General features: G+C 51.8%; 6 protein-coding genes across 6 annotated transcripts; 4 read left to right on the forward strand and 2 right to left on the reverse strand.

The window, feature by feature from the left end:
* The first annotated feature begins 298 nt into the window (after positions 1 to 298).
* Positions 299 to 2,075, forward strand: M430DRAFT_68181 (hypothetical protein). Its single transcript, XM_024869331.1, has 4 exons — positions 299 to 400; positions 461 to 573; positions 633 to 994; positions 1,055 to 2,075. The coding sequence occupies exons 1-4, from the start codon at positions 391 to 393 to the stop codon at positions 1,851 to 1,853; spliced, it is 1,284 nt and encodes a 427-aa protein (XP_024719033.1). The 5' UTR covers positions 299 to 390; the 3' UTR covers positions 1,854 to 2,075.
* A 939-nt stretch (positions 2,076 to 3,014) lies between these two features.
* M430DRAFT_105247 (hypothetical protein) lies at positions 3,015 to 5,525 on the forward strand (the record flags this gene model as incomplete). The annotated part of the gene is made up of 1 exon (XM_024860990.1): positions 3,015 to 5,525. The coding sequence occupies one exon, from the start codon at positions 3,015 to 3,017 to the stop codon at positions 5,523 to 5,525; it is 2,511 nt and encodes an 836-aa protein (XP_024719034.1).
* Positions 5,526 to 6,230: 705 nt separating this feature from the next.
* On the forward strand, positions 6,231 to 9,377 carry M430DRAFT_68183 (hypothetical protein; the record flags this gene model as incomplete). The annotated part of the gene is made up of 9 exons (XM_024869332.1): positions 6,231 to 6,362; positions 6,457 to 6,624; positions 6,695 to 6,953; positions 7,009 to 7,137; positions 7,189 to 7,247; positions 8,124 to 8,164; positions 8,244 to 8,392; positions 8,456 to 8,854; positions 8,905 to 9,377. 9 exons carry the CDS (start codon positions 6,231 to 6,233, stop codon positions 8,991 to 8,993), a joined length of 1,425 nt encoding a protein of 474 aa, XP_024719035.1. The 3' UTR covers positions 8,994 to 9,377.
* A 46-nt stretch (positions 9,378 to 9,423) lies between these two features.
* On the reverse strand, positions 9,424 to 10,191 carry M430DRAFT_68185 (hypothetical protein). Its single transcript, XM_024869333.1, has one exon. The coding sequence runs from the start codon at positions 10,108 to 10,110 to the stop codon at positions 9,595 to 9,597; it is 516 nt and encodes a 171-aa protein (XP_024719036.1). The 5' UTR covers positions 10,111 to 10,191; the 3' UTR covers positions 9,424 to 9,594.
* Positions 10,192 to 11,398: 1,207 nt separating this feature from the next.
* Positions 11,399 to 13,143, forward strand: M430DRAFT_29614 (glycosyltransferase family 15 protein; the record flags this gene model as incomplete). Its single annotated transcript, XM_024865888.1, has 5 exons — positions 11,399 to 11,670; positions 11,737 to 12,135; positions 12,197 to 12,283; positions 12,332 to 12,749; positions 12,802 to 13,143. 5 exons carry the CDS (start codon positions 11,399 to 11,401, stop codon positions 13,141 to 13,143), a joined length of 1,518 nt encoding a protein of 505 aa, XP_024719037.1.
* A 1,027-nt stretch (positions 13,144 to 14,170) lies between these two features.
* Positions 14,171 to 15,719, reverse strand: M430DRAFT_20959 (hypothetical protein; the record flags this gene model as incomplete). The annotated part of the gene is made up of 4 exons (XM_024864402.1): positions 14,171 to 14,946; positions 15,116 to 15,353; positions 15,421 to 15,536; positions 15,599 to 15,719. The coding sequence occupies 4 exons, from the start codon at positions 15,717 to 15,719 to the stop codon at positions 14,171 to 14,173; spliced, it is 1,251 nt and encodes a 416-aa protein (XP_024719038.1).
* Positions 15,720 to 15,926: the final 207 nt, after the last annotated feature.

Consider the following 15,926-nt stretch of genomic DNA (forward strand, 5'->3'; position numbering starts at 1 on the left):
GAAACGTATTTTGCGTAGAGTCAAAGAATGAGGCTATTCTTGACCTACCTGCCTATCATCATTCCTTGGGCCCTTCTTGCCTGCAGCACTTTGCACATGCAAATCCCAAGGTCCCTTTTCCCTCCTCGCATCGCGTGACGTAAGCCCCACTTTCATTGGCCGGCTTTTGGAACTTCCCCGGATTCCCGAATTCGCATGTGAAATGTGACATGTGGCTGCGGCCAATCAGCAGCCTGCCTCGGCTCATTTTGAGGACCGTCGAGGCAACTTAGAACTACCGTCCTCCTCGTGATATAACAATATAATTATCGTCCAACTCCCTCTTCAAAATCAATCATAGATTTACCGTCTGATAGATTGATTGCCATCTCTCATTCACACATCGCCATCATGTCTGCAGGTGAGGAGTTCCCACACATTTTCAGGAGGGTGAGCGAGGCTGACGTGACGTTCGCTACAGCTCAGAAACGGCTTGGGCAGGTCTCTGGCCATCTTGCAGGTTCGAAGAGTGGTATCACACCTACAGAAGGTGACAGCGCGCGCGCTGCGCTCTTACAGAAGAACCCCGACGATGTGAGCCTCCCCTCCTTTAGCCATTCCACGCGCGCATTTGACTAACCAGCTTTTCGCAGATTGTCGTGACGGCATGTCTTCGAACGGCATTCACAAAGGGCGGCCGAGGAGGATTCAAGGACACTGCTGCGGCGGATCTGCTTGTGGGAGCCTTTAAGGCTCTCCTCGACCGCTCGAAGATTGACCCGGCGTTGGTCGAGGACATCGCGGTGGGCTCGGTCCTCGCCCCTGGTGGCGGGGCGACTGAGTTCCGTGCTGCGGCGCTGGCGGCTGGGTTCCCAGTCACTGCGGCGGTTAGGAGCTTAAACAGACAGTGCTCGTCTGGTCTGCAGGCCTGTGTCGATATTGCCAATGCTATTCAGTCGGGCATGATCGATATTGGTATCGGTGCTGGTGTCGAGAGCATGAGTTCACAATACGGGTATGCACAGCCAACCACTTCACCATGCGCGAGAAGACTCTACTAATACGTGCTAATTAGACCCGGTGCCGTTACTGAATTTTCCGAACTCTTAGATTCGCATCCTGAAGCCAAGAACTGCAAGGTACCCATGGGCGTCCTCTCGGAAAAGATGGCCAAGGACAAGAACATCCCCCGCACAGTTCAGGATGCCTTCGCGGCCTCCTCCTACCAAAAAGCCCTCAAGGCACAAGAAGCTGGTCTCTTCAATGAGGAGATCGCTCCCTTGACGGTGAAGTGGGAGGACCCGAACACTGGCGATGTCAAGGAGATAACTGTCTCGAAAGATGACGGGGTCCGACCTGGCATCACTGCCGAGAGCTTGGCCAAGATCAAGCCAGCTTTTGCAAAGGACGGCTCCATCCATGCCGGAAATGCCAGCCAGATCTCCGACGGTGCAGCAGCTGTTCTTCTCATGAAGCGCTCAACGGCTGAGAAGCTGGGGCAGACCATCCTTGGCAAATATGTCGCCGCGTCAGTAGCGGGTGTCGCTCCCCTGCTGATGGGTATCGGCCCCTGGGCCGCCATCCCCAAGGTCTTTGAGAAGACGGGGATCAACAAGGACGATGTGGATATCTTTGAGATCAACGAGGCGTTTGCTTCGCAGTGCGTATGGTGCGCGAACGAGCTGGGCTTGGACCCGAAGAAGATCAATCCCAAGGGCGGTGCAATTGCCTTTGGCCACCCGCTTGGCTGTACCGGTGCTCGGCAGGTCAGCACGTTACTGTACGAGCTGAGGAGGAGAGGGGAGAAGATCGGGGTCACGAGCATGTGTGTCGGTACCGGGATGGGAATGGCGGCGGTCTGGGTTGCGGAATAGATGGAGAAATCATTGCCTCAATCTTCAATTTGGTATATAGAATGGCGGACAGGGGAGCGAGTGGGGAACAGTCTGGTTGGAAAATGGATTGGCTGTAGGAGTACGATTAGATTAGCCTCACAGCAGCATATTCGTTCGTGTTTATTGAGTTCATGTTTTATTTATTTTAAGTGATATCAAGTTTCTAGAAGAACATGGAGTTCGGCAGCTTACCCTTCTGTCCTCAATGCATTATTCGAGATCTCCTCCGCCTATGTGATGATAAGTCATTAATGAACCATCACTGCATGAACCTATTAGAGTGACAAGTGGCATGCCTAGCCTCTTGCTGAACCCGCTGGACACTTCTTCCTTTGTCGAAAAAATCACAGGGCTTGAGAGGAGGAGATCTAGGTAGATATAGTTGGCTAGAGTATAGATATCGAATAGTGGAATCATCTCTGGGATAAATATCTATCTGCGCAGAGAATAAATATCAGTATCTTATCGTACCTCCAGCCGTTATCGCGCTGCTACCTTGCCTGATTCCACCGTAGCGCGGGCCGCCTTACTGGATTAGGCGGCGAGGCCCCTCCCTACGTAGGTACAGTATGACACCCCTCCTCAGCGACAGACAACGACGACAACTCCTCCTCCATTCTCCTCCATTCTTCTCCATCCCTTCAACTCCCTCCAACCTCCATCTCCTTCTCCTATCTGCCACGTCTCCTGTCTTCTCTCGACCTCCTTTCAGCCAGTCTCTTGTTCCTCGCGCTTCCAGCGTTAACCCGCATCAGTCGCCCCCCGGCTTCTGACGCAGTCCCGTAGGCAACGAACGGTTCAGTCAGTGACGACGTTTCCCGGGAGCTTCCCGCAAGTAACTACTTTCTTCGCACCCACATATCGAGTCTCGCAAGTAAGATTCTCTCGTCTCCTCCCACTCCACTCTGCTCTACCCTCCTCGCTCCTACCGTTACCGCCCTCGCTCTGCACTCAACGTCGTCCTCTTGGGACATACCATGACCCGACAAAGCTAACGGCATGGAATCACAAAGCCAGCACCCACCTTTTCCGCATCGCACAACACCAACCCCGGATACCTCTGAGATTCAGCTGCGACTCCCCGCTCCCGTTGCAGACGAGAGGATCAGCAACTGGGTTCGAAAACTTCCCGCCGCCACCATGTCGGCCCCCAGCGAGGCTCCCTCTGACGAGAATAGCCTCGGCGGGTTTTCCTATGAGTTTGTCGATACAGACGAGGACAGCCGAGATGATAATGCCACGGAATCGGTTGCCTCGACCGATTTCGGTCGTCCAGATGATGTGGCCAGCCTCGCAGATACCCAGAGTGGTGACGAGAGCGGAGAGGACGATGGCCCCGGAACCTCCGATGCTCACCACTTCTCTGGCCTCGATGATAACGACGAACATCTTTTCAGCACTCCTACGATAGGGCAGAGCTCTGCATTCGTGCCCGAAGATCTCGATAAACCACTCGTTCAGTCCATCGAGTTTGAAGAGCCGTTCAACCTTGGGGCTGAGACCGTCTCCGTCAAGCACACGATCGCTGATCTCAACGAGCAGCAGACGGCCAGTGCTCTCAAAGGAATGACGTTGCAAAACCCACCAAAACGCCTTGCTGTCACTATTCGCCAGACTATGACCAAGCAAGGCCTATCCACCCGAGATCCTCTACGCATCCTTTACGTGGGCAGCCATTCCGCAAAGCAGGACATCATCCATAAGGTTGCCAGTTCTGTCACAGCATCAGTCGACAGTGGGAACCGAGCACAACATCTGCGTCACTCTGCTTCTCAGATCTACAACGTCGTTCCAGTATCAGCATTTGGCTCCGAGCGGACCCCTGAGATTGAGCTTATGTATTCGTCTGGCTACCAGATCAAGGTCGAGGATTGCATTTTGGCGCAGAGCCTGAAATACGAGGATACTCCTGAGAGGCCTGATGTTATAAAAGTAACCCTCGATGGTAACTTCTCCTACCACTCGGTCCCCGACGGACAAGGGTTTATTGTCGAGCCACACTGGGAGCTTCCTCATGTAGCAATCTTCTACTGTTCTGATAATGACGATCTCGAAACACGACGTACCGCAACTGTCGCCAGGAAATTCATGGGTCGTCACGGTGTGCCTTCTATCGTTATATCACACAAGCAATTGTTCGACAGAGGCCAATGTATGTCACTCGATCAACACTCGATCCATATGTGCTTGGAATCACGAGACTCCAACGGCAAAGGAAACATAATTCATCGTCGCTTACCTATAGACTTGGCTTCTTTCTTGAATATCGACGCGAGACAGATGAATCGAAACCTGGCATATATAACTGGCCTCCACGAACCGCTCGAGATCTCAAATCCTCCAGGCCCGTCAAAGAAGCCTCAAATTACACTTGTCGATTCTCAAGACCTAGAGAAGACACCGCATAGCATCAGCGATAGTGCCAGTTTCATTCGCAACCGGAGTGGTGCAGAATGGAGAGCGCTCCTACCAGTCGGTCTGCTCCTTCTAAGTGTCTTTACTGCTGTATTTACCGGCCTTCCGATTTACCGATTTTCCTCCAGCCCAGCAATATCAATTAATAGTAAGGTAATGTCAGCCGTGCCAATCTCTACAAGCTCATCGACCCCGCCTACCCCGGTAATGAGCGTCACATCAACTCCCGCTGTGTTTAAGACCTCTACGCGGACAATAACAGTCACCCATGCCCCTTCTCAAGGATCGAATAGTCTTGCCGTGCTGCCTTCAATGGAAATAGGGAAGTTGACACCAGCAGTCCAAGATCGGGGCAAGCCTGCCAATCAATCCCTCTGTTCTGCTGAGATCTTGGGAGATAGAGAGATCTTGATTCGCATTGCGTCAGCGACGAAGCTTAGCTGGCTTACCAAGGAAGCATTGTCCGTGAACATTACTCGCGGTAACGTGAGTGTAGATACCGAGCGAGCCTACAGTTCCAACGATGGGATTGTTCTCTTGTTACCCAAGAACGAAGCCTACGGTGTTCTCAACATCTCCATTATTACCACGAAGAAGCCGCGAGTTAATGAGATATTCCAGGTAGACTTTGGGACAACCATAGCTCAGACATGGCAGAGCATTCTGGATAAGTTGTCATCTCTGTTTGAGGAAGACGTCGCTTTAATCGACACAAAGATGTTTGATAAAATGCGCACTATGGTGGAAAAGATGGTCGAGGATTCGCATGCTCGCTCTCGATCTACCTTCGTCCACATGGAAGAGGCGAGAAGAGCGGCCACAGAGCATGCAGCCGTTACTACTGCACACCTTACAGACTTAGCAAAGTCAATATCTCTTGAGGCTGCCAAACGCAGTGCTATCCTTTCCAAGGAGCTTGGCATCCAGTTTGCCAAAGCCGAAGCCAAGCTGTCCAAAAAGTTTCAGTCCTTGGAAGACCTCAGAGAACCCATCAATAGTGGACTATTGAAGGCCCAGGTGCAATCCAAGCTTCTATGGCTGAAACTTCAAGGAAAAGATGAAGAGCACCGTGAATACCAAGAACGTGCTGCTGAGGCACTTCGTAGCAGAGCGACGGGTTCGAAAAAGTCTCAGGCTTATCCGGGAGAGAGGAAGCAAACACCACGAGCTGCCAAGAAGTCTGCAAAGAAAGAAGCTCGAGCAGCTAAGAAGGGTGGAAGGAAACCGCGTACTTAGTTAGGATTTGATACATGGATAGGTTTGGGAGTACGGCATGTTTCTTGTTTGCTTTGATAAATCGGGTTGAGGGGACTTCGTTTCCAGGTTTGGAGTTGCTGATTGAGCAGGGTATGGATGGGATATGGATCCAGCGGCGGCCTGAGGGAGGGAGTAATTTCGAGGATTCCACTTCATCATCGCCACTGGACTGGCTTGGGCAATGGACACTGGTGTATACGGTGTCATAGTCTTTTACGTATTGCAACATACCCTTCATAAGCTTTTTGTCTGTTGAATTATATAGACTGGGTGAGACGGCGGTTGTGAAATTTATGGGGTAGCTTGAACCCGATTCCCGGCTGCGGCATACCTAGGGCAAGAACTATAACATATCTGCAGGAGTGCGTGCCGTGTCTATGTAATGAATATTCATATCCCAAAAAGGAATATTGAAAAGTGGAGTAAAGTGTTGAAATATCAGAAAGACGTGTTCAGCAGAAAGTCGTCAGGGGCAGCGATAGGCGCGAGGCGCTAGATTAGAAAATTCGCTTAGTAGTTCCACCGCAAACGTCCACAACAACAAATAAGAGGGGGGGGGGGTCTCGTCTGCCTACCAACTTGCATTACCTGACCATCCCGCCAGACTACAGTCCCTTACGGTCATCACACACTCTCCCCAACGCGAAAAACATTCCTACACACCCCGAGACCACATCCAGCAGAATGGCGGATGCAAGCACCGAACCCAAGGCCGACGCGCCCCCCGCTACCTCTGAGACCGAGCTAGCAACCGGTGAGACAGAGGTTGCCACGACCCCTCAAAAAGACGAGGCTGCGAGCGAAGCCCCCGCCGCGGTATGTACCCCCAGTCTGCGAGATGCGTACTGGATCTCCCTCTCCCTCACTTCCCTTGGTAGATGGCTCACATGCTGACAATGATATTAATTAGACTGTGACCGAGGAGACCAGCGGCGCAGCCAGCGCCGTCTCCGACAATGTGTTCTCTATGTTTGGTGGGGGTGCCAAGAAGGAGAAAAAGGAAGAGGATGAAGACCGTGGCGACAACTCCGGATCCGCAAAGGCCCAGAAGGCTGCCGCTGCTGAGGAGAACCCCGAGGTATATTGAACCCTACCCACAAGAGAGACTGAGAGATAGTGGTCGATGCTGACTGTTTGTGTGTGTGCAGGAGGAAGCCCCCGAGTCCGAGGATGTCCACTTCGAGCCCGTCATCCGCCTCACTGAGAAAGTCGAGGTCAAGACCAACGAGGAGCTCGAGGAACAGACCTTCAAGATGCGCGCAAAGCTGTTCAAGTTCGTCCGCGAGTCTAATGAGTGGAAGGAGCGTGGCACTGGCGACGTCAGACTGTTGAAGCACAAGGAGAACGGCAAGACGAGATTGGTCATGCGAAGAGACAAGACCTTGAAGGTCTGTGCCAACCACTACAGTATGTTGAGACGGGCTCTGGTAAAAATTTTGTTCTTGCGCTAATCATCTGGCAGTTGTTCCCGACATGAAGCTCTCCCCCAATGTTGGCAGTGACAGAAGTTGGGTGTGGAACGCTGCCGCTGATGTCAGTGAGGGCGAGCCCGAGGCACAAACTCTTGCTATCCGATTTGCAAACTCCGAGAGTAAGTTTCTTCCCTTATCCAGTATCTACAGGAGGCTAATACCATATCTAGATGCAAACCTCTTCAAGGATGCTTTCATCAAGGCCCAGCAAGAGAACGAGCCGCTGTTCGCGACGTCGTAATCGCCGCTCGTCCCAAGCGCCTTTCCCTTCTCTCCACGCGGATTCAATCACAGCCCCAACCCCACACTCACGAAAGTCACGAAGCCCCTTTTGCACGAAATTCCTTGCCCATAATCGTCAACCCCTTACGCGAATGCATTCGAAAGAAAGCATGTTTGTGACACTCCTCGAGTATTGAGCCCTGACATCCTGGCGGTCTCGGCCTTGATCTGGAGCGGAACCATAGATCTGATGGTGGTGGAGGACAATGGAAGCCTTTGAATATAGTCCTCGATTTCGAGGCTATGGCATGAGATCGTAGTTAGACTAAATACAAGTCCCTCTTTGTCCCCCGTCCTGCTCTTTGAGTGAGTGCTGTGATTTTGTCCTTTGAAGCCAGCTTGGAGCCAGTTGTGGTTTCCTTTTAAGTTAGAGTGCATCTATCTCCCCTTGATAGACTCGCCGGCCACTCGATTCTTTCCATTCCACTGCGTAACTTTCTTGTCAAACTCCTACCTACCTATATGGCGATTCCAATTCACTCCTTTTTTTTTCTAAAGCAGAATCACGTGGCAATCCAGGAACGGCTAGCAATTACCTTTTAGCCCCGAACTCTATTGAACCCCAAGGGAACGAAACGCGGCCAGGTAACGGTGACCCGACCCCACTACCTTACCACCGCGATCATTTGACGTCGCGCCTCGCAACCTTTCACGTTCCGAACGCTTTCACAATCCCCCAACCGCCGCCTACAACCTTCGTTCTCTGCCAAGCGCAAATACTTCATCATGGTCGCGGATGTGAGTAAAGCTTGCTCTCCAAAGCTTGAGAATCTCGGAGACACCCGAAGATGAGGAGATCGAAAGCTGATTGAATACTCCGCAGATCAAACGTAACGTGAAATTCATCACGGAACAGCGAAACATGTACGCCCAGTCTTCCTCCTCGTTCCCTCCCTCATTCATCCGTGACGTGTTGAATCATGCGCTGACACTCACTCTTCAGTGATAAGCCCTCGGAGGTGGAGGGCTTCCCAATGAAGTCGTGGAACATTGAGGTCTTCTTGCTAGACGAAGCTGGGAACGAGAAGCCGGCGAACTGTTTCACAAAGGTCACCTACAACTTGCACCCTTCCTTCGTCAACCCTATTCAGAGTTAGCATTTCCTCCCCCAGCGTTGTCTTCCTCACTATCCACTAACTCGTCGATCTTGCGTAGCATTCACCGAACCTCCGTTCCGCTGCGAAAATGAAGGTTGGGGAGAGTTCGACATGACAATTGACCTGTACACTACGGAGAAGGGTGGCAAGCATACGCTCGTCCACGATCTCAATTTTGCGAAGCCCCGCTACGAAGCAAAGCACCAGATCACCTTCAAGAACCCGAGCGCTGCGCTGATCAACCTGCTTCGCGAGACTGGCCCTGTCCCAGGTGATGAGAATGGCGCACGAAAGAAGACCGACGCGGAGAAGAAGAGGAAGCGGACCGCTGGCGCTATCGATATGGAGAAGCTGGCAGACGGCTTGGTCAAGTTGAACGAGGATGATCTGCTGCATGTGGTGCAGATGATACATGATAACAAGACCGAGGAGACATACACCAAGAACGACATCGATCGTGAGTAGCTCCATGTGTGCTCTAGAATTGGAGATCTAACCTTTCCACAGAGGGCGAGTTTCACGTCGATTTATACACCCTCCCGGACAATTTGGTCAAGATGCTCTGGGATTTCGTCTCCAAGGAGGTTCGTGCATGAATACAGGGGATTTGGGATTTGATACCACATCATTGTACTACTGCAAGATTTCGACTCTCGTGAAGCCAGCTGGACAGGTCCTAGCTTTGTGACTTCTCACTTCTTTCATCTATCATCGGCGTTCTGCTGCAAGGAGAGGGAGCATGGACCCGGTTCTTATCATCTGCGCGAGATCTCTTTCCCTTTTTTGCTTTTCCCTTTCTCCTTCTTTTCTGTTTTTCGTGCAATGGAAGGCGTGGCTCGGTCAATAAGTGGTACTCATACATATCAGTTGATTTGTATCTCGGACGGGGCGAAGGCGCAGCTGGTCAGATCTACGGAAGGGTCTAGCTACCTAGGAATAAAGCTTGCAAAAAAGATTTACTTACACACAACCTTGCCACCATGGGATGTGAGTATCGGATGTGTAGTTTACTTGATTTTTAAAAGTGATTTGACGCAGTAGGGGTATCATAGAAGCAAGCCAGCCCATGCCATATGCCACTCCGAATTCCAATGCCATATGCAATCCCAATCTCAATCCCAATGCCAAATACCTTTTTCCGTTCCTCACTCCCAGAGAGGGGTAGTTAAGAAGAAGGAGAAGAAGACGAAGAGAGAATCATTCATCATCCCCAAAGCTCAACTTGATCTTCTTCCCCTTCTTCGCCACCTTCCCCTTTTCCAACTTCCTCACCTCCGGCTCCCCCTTCTGCTTCTTCTCCTCATCCCCTGCACCACCTTCCTTCTCTTCCTCCTCCTCTTCCCCAACAATCCTCCTCGCCTTCCGCCTCTTGATCCCGACCACACCAGCCTTATCTCTCCCCTCCTTAATCCCCTCATCCTCCTTTACCCTCCCCTCCTCCCCCTCTGCCTCTCTCTCTCCCCCTCCCTCTCCCCTCTCCATTTCCCTCTCCCGCTCCTCAAACTCGCTCCTCGTCACCGTCTCGCCCGTCTCCTCATCCACATACACAGGCTCATCTTCCGCGTCGTCGTCGGCGTCGCGCGCGCGCTTCGGCCTCGCGGCCGGCATCTCATGGCGTCCATCACGCGAAGCGTGCGAGGCGCGCAGACGCGCTAGGAAGGGCGGCAACGTGCTGTCGTAGTGTAGATTCTTGGACGTTATCTTGGAGGACATTATTGTGTTTGTGTTTTATTATGTGTGTGGGGTTTTGTTGTGGGCGGGGGGATGTGATGCTTGGCTTGGCTTGGGTTGGGTTGGTTGCTTCGAGGATCTGGGGGGGAGGGGTACAAGGGGGGGGGGGGGGCGCCGCGTATATTGCTGGAATGGTATGGTATTATTGGAGGGCAAGCGCAGCAGAGAAGCAGGTCTTGGAAGAAACACGATCTCGCAGTGCAAGGATCAAATCAGCTTTCGATAATTGGATGCTTTTCCTGTCGACTGGTCTGGGGGTATAACATTTGGAGTACGGAGTATCGTATATCGTATAGACAGATACGAATATACGAGTACGGCAGCCCAGATGGTCGCGTGAGGACCCTTTGCACTCCCGTCCCGTTTGTCTCCTACAGTCCGCCGTAATGCTTTCTTTGCCTCTCTGCTAGAGCCTCGGCCCTCCTGTCAGATACCTACCTACCTATACAGCAGCATGGAAGAGAGCGCGAGGAAGAGCGCGCCAGGATAATACGACTCTGGAATGACAGATATCGACAGCAGAGGCACTTCTCCTCACACGAGTCAGGATCTCCAGCACCACAATCCTTCGCGCCCCCTTTCTATGTTCTAGCCAGCCACAGCCGGGGCCGGAAAGGGGCTCATTGTGCCAAGACTCTCTCATATTAAGTGTGAAATTGAACATTTCGCCTGAGGTTCTACGGACGCCCCGGTGTGCCGCTGTGGCACGCTAGTCCCGATGTGTCTGCTGCTATATATGTTTGTACGGTGGCCCATAAGCGTGCTGCGCGGAGTCCTTGTACCTTAGTCAAACGTCCCCCATCGCAACAAGAAAAATCCCCTCGACGATCTCCAACTCCCAACTCCTCACTCTCCTTCTCCATCCCCCCATCCTCATCGCCCTCCTCCTCGTCCCTCCTCGTCAGATCCGGGCTTCGAAAACGGCGACATCTCCCCCCTCTGCTGTGGATGACATAGCCCCATCTCCCACTCCGTCTGCCACGTCTCGGTGCGGGAGACCCTCAAGTCCCCTATCCGACGCGTCATCGCAAACTGCTTCTCTCTCGAGGACATCTCGTCCAGCCGCTCGTTAACAGCCGGGTTTTGCATCGGATCAGCGCGGTCGACGTTGGCCGTATCTCCTTCAGTTCGTCCTCGCGTTTCTAAGTACTTCTTGTAATACCGGCGGCTCCAACGGGAATTTCCCCACGACACCCGATACCAGAACAGTTTCCCCCCCTATATCAGAATCCCTCCCCCCCGAGAACATCCACCCCCCACAACCGTGCCAATGGGTTTCGTGCAGAGAGTCCTGAAGCGCTTGCCTTCGGCGCCTAATCTACCGTCGGTCGAGGACGTCAAGACGAAATCGAAAGCCTCCTCGAGATTGGCCTTTTTCCGGCGGCCGCTGCGCTTAAAGGGCAATTCCAACATCTCGATACCGCTCGGCGTCGTGCTCCTCTTCCCATGTATCGTCGTGGTGTTGATCCTAGTGCTTTTTGTCCGCCATCCTAAATCAGGGGTCGGCATGTTAATGCCAGCCGGAGCTCCACCAGCCATCAGGTACGCCAGACTTAAGATCTTGCAGGTGTTGGGGTGCAGACGGGCTAACATTTACCTTCTCCGCAGAAAAATATCCGAAGAGCATGATAAGGTGTTCGTGACAGGTTGCTTAGAGCCGGATACTTCACAGCCTCGCGCGAATGCGGCCTTTGTGGTGTTGGCAAGGAATAAGGAGTTGGATGGTGTGATACAGTCCATCAAGTCGATCGAGAGACATTTCAACCGATGGTACCACTACCCGTACGTGTTCTTAAACGATGGGGACTTCAATGAGACGTTCAAGGAGACGGTTGTGAACTACACGAGCGCTCCTGTGGAGTTTGGGAAGATCGACCCGAGCATGTGGGGATTCCCCGATTGGATTGACCCGAAGGTTGCAAAGGAGGGCATTGCAAAGCAGGGGGACGATGCGATCATGTACGGTGGAATGGAGAGTTATCATGCCATGTGCAGATTCTACTCAGGGTATGTAGGAACAGGCCACGGCATGGGGCATACTGACCGGGATACTGACTGGGCGTGACAGGTTCTTCTACAAGCATAAGCTTCTAGAGAAGTATGAATGGTACTGGCGGTTGGAGCCAGAAATCAAGTATTTCTGTGATATTACATAGTATGTGTCGCCTTGTTGGGATGCTGGGCGCGGGGCTAACATAAACAGTGACCCTTTCCTGAAGATGATTGAAACGAACAAGACTTATGGCTTCACGATCGCAGTTAAGGAATTGAAGGAGACAGTTCCAAATATTTTCCGATACGCCTCAGCATACAAAAGAGTAAATAATTTGACCTCCCAAGGTTTGTGGGAGATGTTTGTCGAACCTCAACCAGATCCACCCAAGGACGTTCCAGAAGAGGATCCAAATCTCAAGCACCCTCTGCCGGAAGAGATCCTGCGAGGCGACCCAAACCATGTCTCCATTCCAGATATCGACCTCGAGGCAATGGAAGGGGAGAAGTACAACATGTGCCATTTCTGGTCTAACTTTGAGATCGCTAGACTCAGCTGGTTCAGGAGTAAGGAGTACGAGGACTTCTTCCAGATGATGGATCGCAGTGGAGGATTCTGGATGGAGCGGGTAAGTCATAGGCTTCCCTCATATCGAAGATCGCGCATACTGACCAGACTAGTGGGGAGATGCGCCCATTCATTCCTTGGCAGCAGGAGCACTCCTCGCTCCCCGCGACATCCACTACTTCCGTGATTTCGGTTACCGACACACCACGATCCAGCACTGTCCAGCGAATGCACCAGCCCGTCAAATTCCGCGGACGCCTTACCTCGAAATGACCACGCTGGACGAGAAGAAACGGAAAGAAGAAGACGAGTATTGGGATGCCTGGGATCCGGTCAAGGAGAACGGGGTGGGATGCAGATGCAGATGCGACACGGACATTGTTGACGTGGAAGGGAAACAAGGATCCTGCCTAGCAGAATGGGTCGACGTTGCCGGCGGCTGGGCAAGTCCTTGATAATTGGCTACTTACATGATTGGGGTGGCGTATGATAGAAGAAGAAGAAGAAGCAAAGACCTAAAGCAAGCAACGAAAGAAAGAACGAGAAAAGAAAGTGAGTGAGAGAGTGAGGAACATATAAAAAAAAAAACTAGGCACGCGCCCTAGCAAGACCCCTCCTCCTCCCTCGGCTACAGAGAGAGAGCTTTTTAATCGCTGGGACTGGACTGGAACTTTGGAACGAAAGGGGAATCGAGATGTCTCTATATCTCCCCGCTTGTATTCCAATTGGGGCCCCTACCTAAGGTAGGTGTACTATGTATGACAATTCGTGGCGTTTTTCAGGGAGCTGGAGGGTGGGGGGCTTGGTGGTACGTTTTCTCTATATATGGTGTGAATGTCAGAATAAAACAAAACAATACAATACAGTACAGTACAGTACACATGATTGATTGATTGAGTGAAGATCTGTACTTCTTTCAATATATAAGGTATGTATATGGCAAGGTAAGGTAGGGTAGGAGGGTGTAGGATGTAGATGATGATGGTCTGTCTGTTTGTTTTGATGTGAAATCAGATTATACGTACGCTTTTAGCTATGGGTAGGGTGCTTTTCTATAATTTTGTGGATTTGAGTCTTAAGGACCTGAAGTAAGGAAGGAAGGGGTGGAGGGAGATAAAGGGTGTGTTGAATGAAGGCTTAGCAACATAGGCTCTATATAAAAAGAAGAGTCCCTTAAGATAGGGTGGGATATGCATAGCGCAATAGAAATAGGGGGATGCATTGGATTGGATTGGATCGGATTGGTATCCTTCTATAGCCTCTTCTATACTCTATGTGTGTGATATATTATGTATGGAAAAGCCTTCGATACATCCTGCCTGCGATGACAGCGGCAGGTCCCGCAAGCCCTCTCATGTCCGTGATGCCTGCCCTATCCTGACCCCAGAGCCATCAGATCCCCCATCCGTGCCCGCTTCATCATACCATGGCGCCCCAAACACCCAGGTAAAAAGAAAAAACCCATCTATCTGCGTGGCTACTTCACGCCCATTTCCCCAGCAGCGCCATGAGGCCCGCCCCGAGACACATGCAGAGGAAAGCAAACATCATCATCTTGATCGAGCTCTTGCGCATCTCCGGGTTGAACATGAATTCGTGCGCCATCAGCTCCACCAGGCCCGTGTAGATCAGGATGCCCGCACTGATCGAATCGAAGACGCCGTTCACGATCATCGTCTTCTGGCTGCCCGGCGCGAACGACGTTTGCACCCCGAGGCCGATGGCGATGGCTATGGGCGTGGTAACGCCGTAAGCTGACCCTAGGACCCATGGCATCCATCGCTTGCTCCTTGGCCACTCGGCAGTCGCCAGTCGAGACCCCAGACCAAGTCCTTCAAATGTTTGGTGGAAGGAAAGAACGATGTAGAGAACGTTGAAATTCTCGCCGGCCACGGCTAGGGTAAGACCAATGAAGACGGAGTGGAAGATGACGCCGAATTCGAGGATGAAGATCGCCGTCATTTGTGCCGCAAAGTGGTCATCGTCGATGTGCTCGCGCTGGTGTCCAAGGTGATCTTCACCCCCTGGAGGATAGCTGAAGTCATCTTCCCTTCCCGGGATGCTATTGCTAGTAATCACCTTGGAAGGATCCTCGCCAGCTTCTATGTCGGGCACACTGTTATGGTGGTTATGGGAATGAGAATTGGGAAGAGGAGTCATGGGAAACCCATTTTTACTTTCTCGGGGAGAGTCATCGGCTTGAAGCGTATCAGCGTTTTGGCTTGATTGCTCGGAGGACTCTGGCGGTTGGGATGATGCTATAACATAAATGAGCTACAAGGGTTCGAAAGCATGGGGTTTTATCCAGACAGAATATAGAGGCTTAAGCACTCCATAGACTGGCCGTGAAGGCGGAGCAAAAGGGCACATGACAGTTTCTTTGGGACCTCAATTCAAAGACGGCCAGACGGGGAGTTTGTTACGTACCTGTCTGAACAGTGGTGTCCGCATCATATTTCTCGCTTTGCCTAATGAGATCCATCGCTGGATCATAGGCCTCAACATCATGTGCCTGTTCGCCAAACACATCAAATCGAGCCGCCATGAGCTCGATGAAGAACATCAGGAAAACAGTCATCAGCGCAATCCCCTCCGCCCAGTCATAATTCGTAATAGGGCCAGTCAAGCATGGCGAAGTGAGAGCATCCGAAGCAGGCGCCAGCAGCTACAGCAGATTAGTATCAAAGAGACTAGAAGCTGGGGCTCGGTAGCGAAGCTCGACTCTTACTTACATGTATAAAAGCGGTAGCTATAATAACACCCGACCCAAAATACTTCGTTATGAAGAAGGCCAAAGGTGGCACCCGCATGCGCTTTGATCTTGCGGCCATAATTGGTAATAATGCACCTACATGATGATCAGCCAGCGTACGACATAACTAGAACCAGGCTCGAACACTGCAGACACACCACATAATGAGCCGAAGCCGATCACGAAGATGGCGGATATTCGAACGCCCAGCCGCCCATCGTAATCATTCTCACTGCCGCATTCATAGGGAATCGTATAGTCATGGCCCACTGTCCCCATGACGTAGAGTTCCGCTGCAGCACGCTGCTGGTATACTCTCTCTCCTCCGCTCCCCACGTGCACCCTCTCGCTCTTGAATTGCCCTTGCGCGTCAAGACTGGTGGAAACAAGGTTTCGTGGGGCTTATCAGGGTCGGATTCCAATTTGACACTAACAGAGATTATCGAGAATGAGGCGCGGATTCCGGGTATCTATGCGAGGCTACTT

The sequence above is a fragment of the Amorphotheca resinae genome (assembly GCF_003019875.1).
Source record: "Amorphotheca resinae ATCC 22711 unplaced genomic scaffold M430scaffold_9, whole genome shotgun sequence".
In the NCBI taxonomy this organism is placed as follows: Eukaryota; Fungi; Ascomycota; class Leotiomycetes; order Helotiales; family Amorphothecaceae; genus Amorphotheca; species Amorphotheca resinae.

Excerpts from the sequence above, each read along its gene's own strand:
- M430DRAFT_68181 (XM_024869331.1), top strand. Across the intron at positions 574-632 it reads TACAGAAGAACCCCGACGAT|ATTGTCGTGACGGCATGTCT; the intron begins GTGAGCCTCCCC and ends AGCTTTTCGCAG. Across the intron at positions 995-1,054 it reads AGCATGAGTTCACAATACGG|ACCCGGTGCCGTTACTGAAT; the intron begins GTATGCACAGCC and ends CGTGCTAATTAG.
- M430DRAFT_68185 (XM_024869333.1), bottom strand. The coding sequence starts at position 10,110 with ATGTCCTCCAAGATAACGTCCAAGAATCTACACTACGACAGCACGTTG.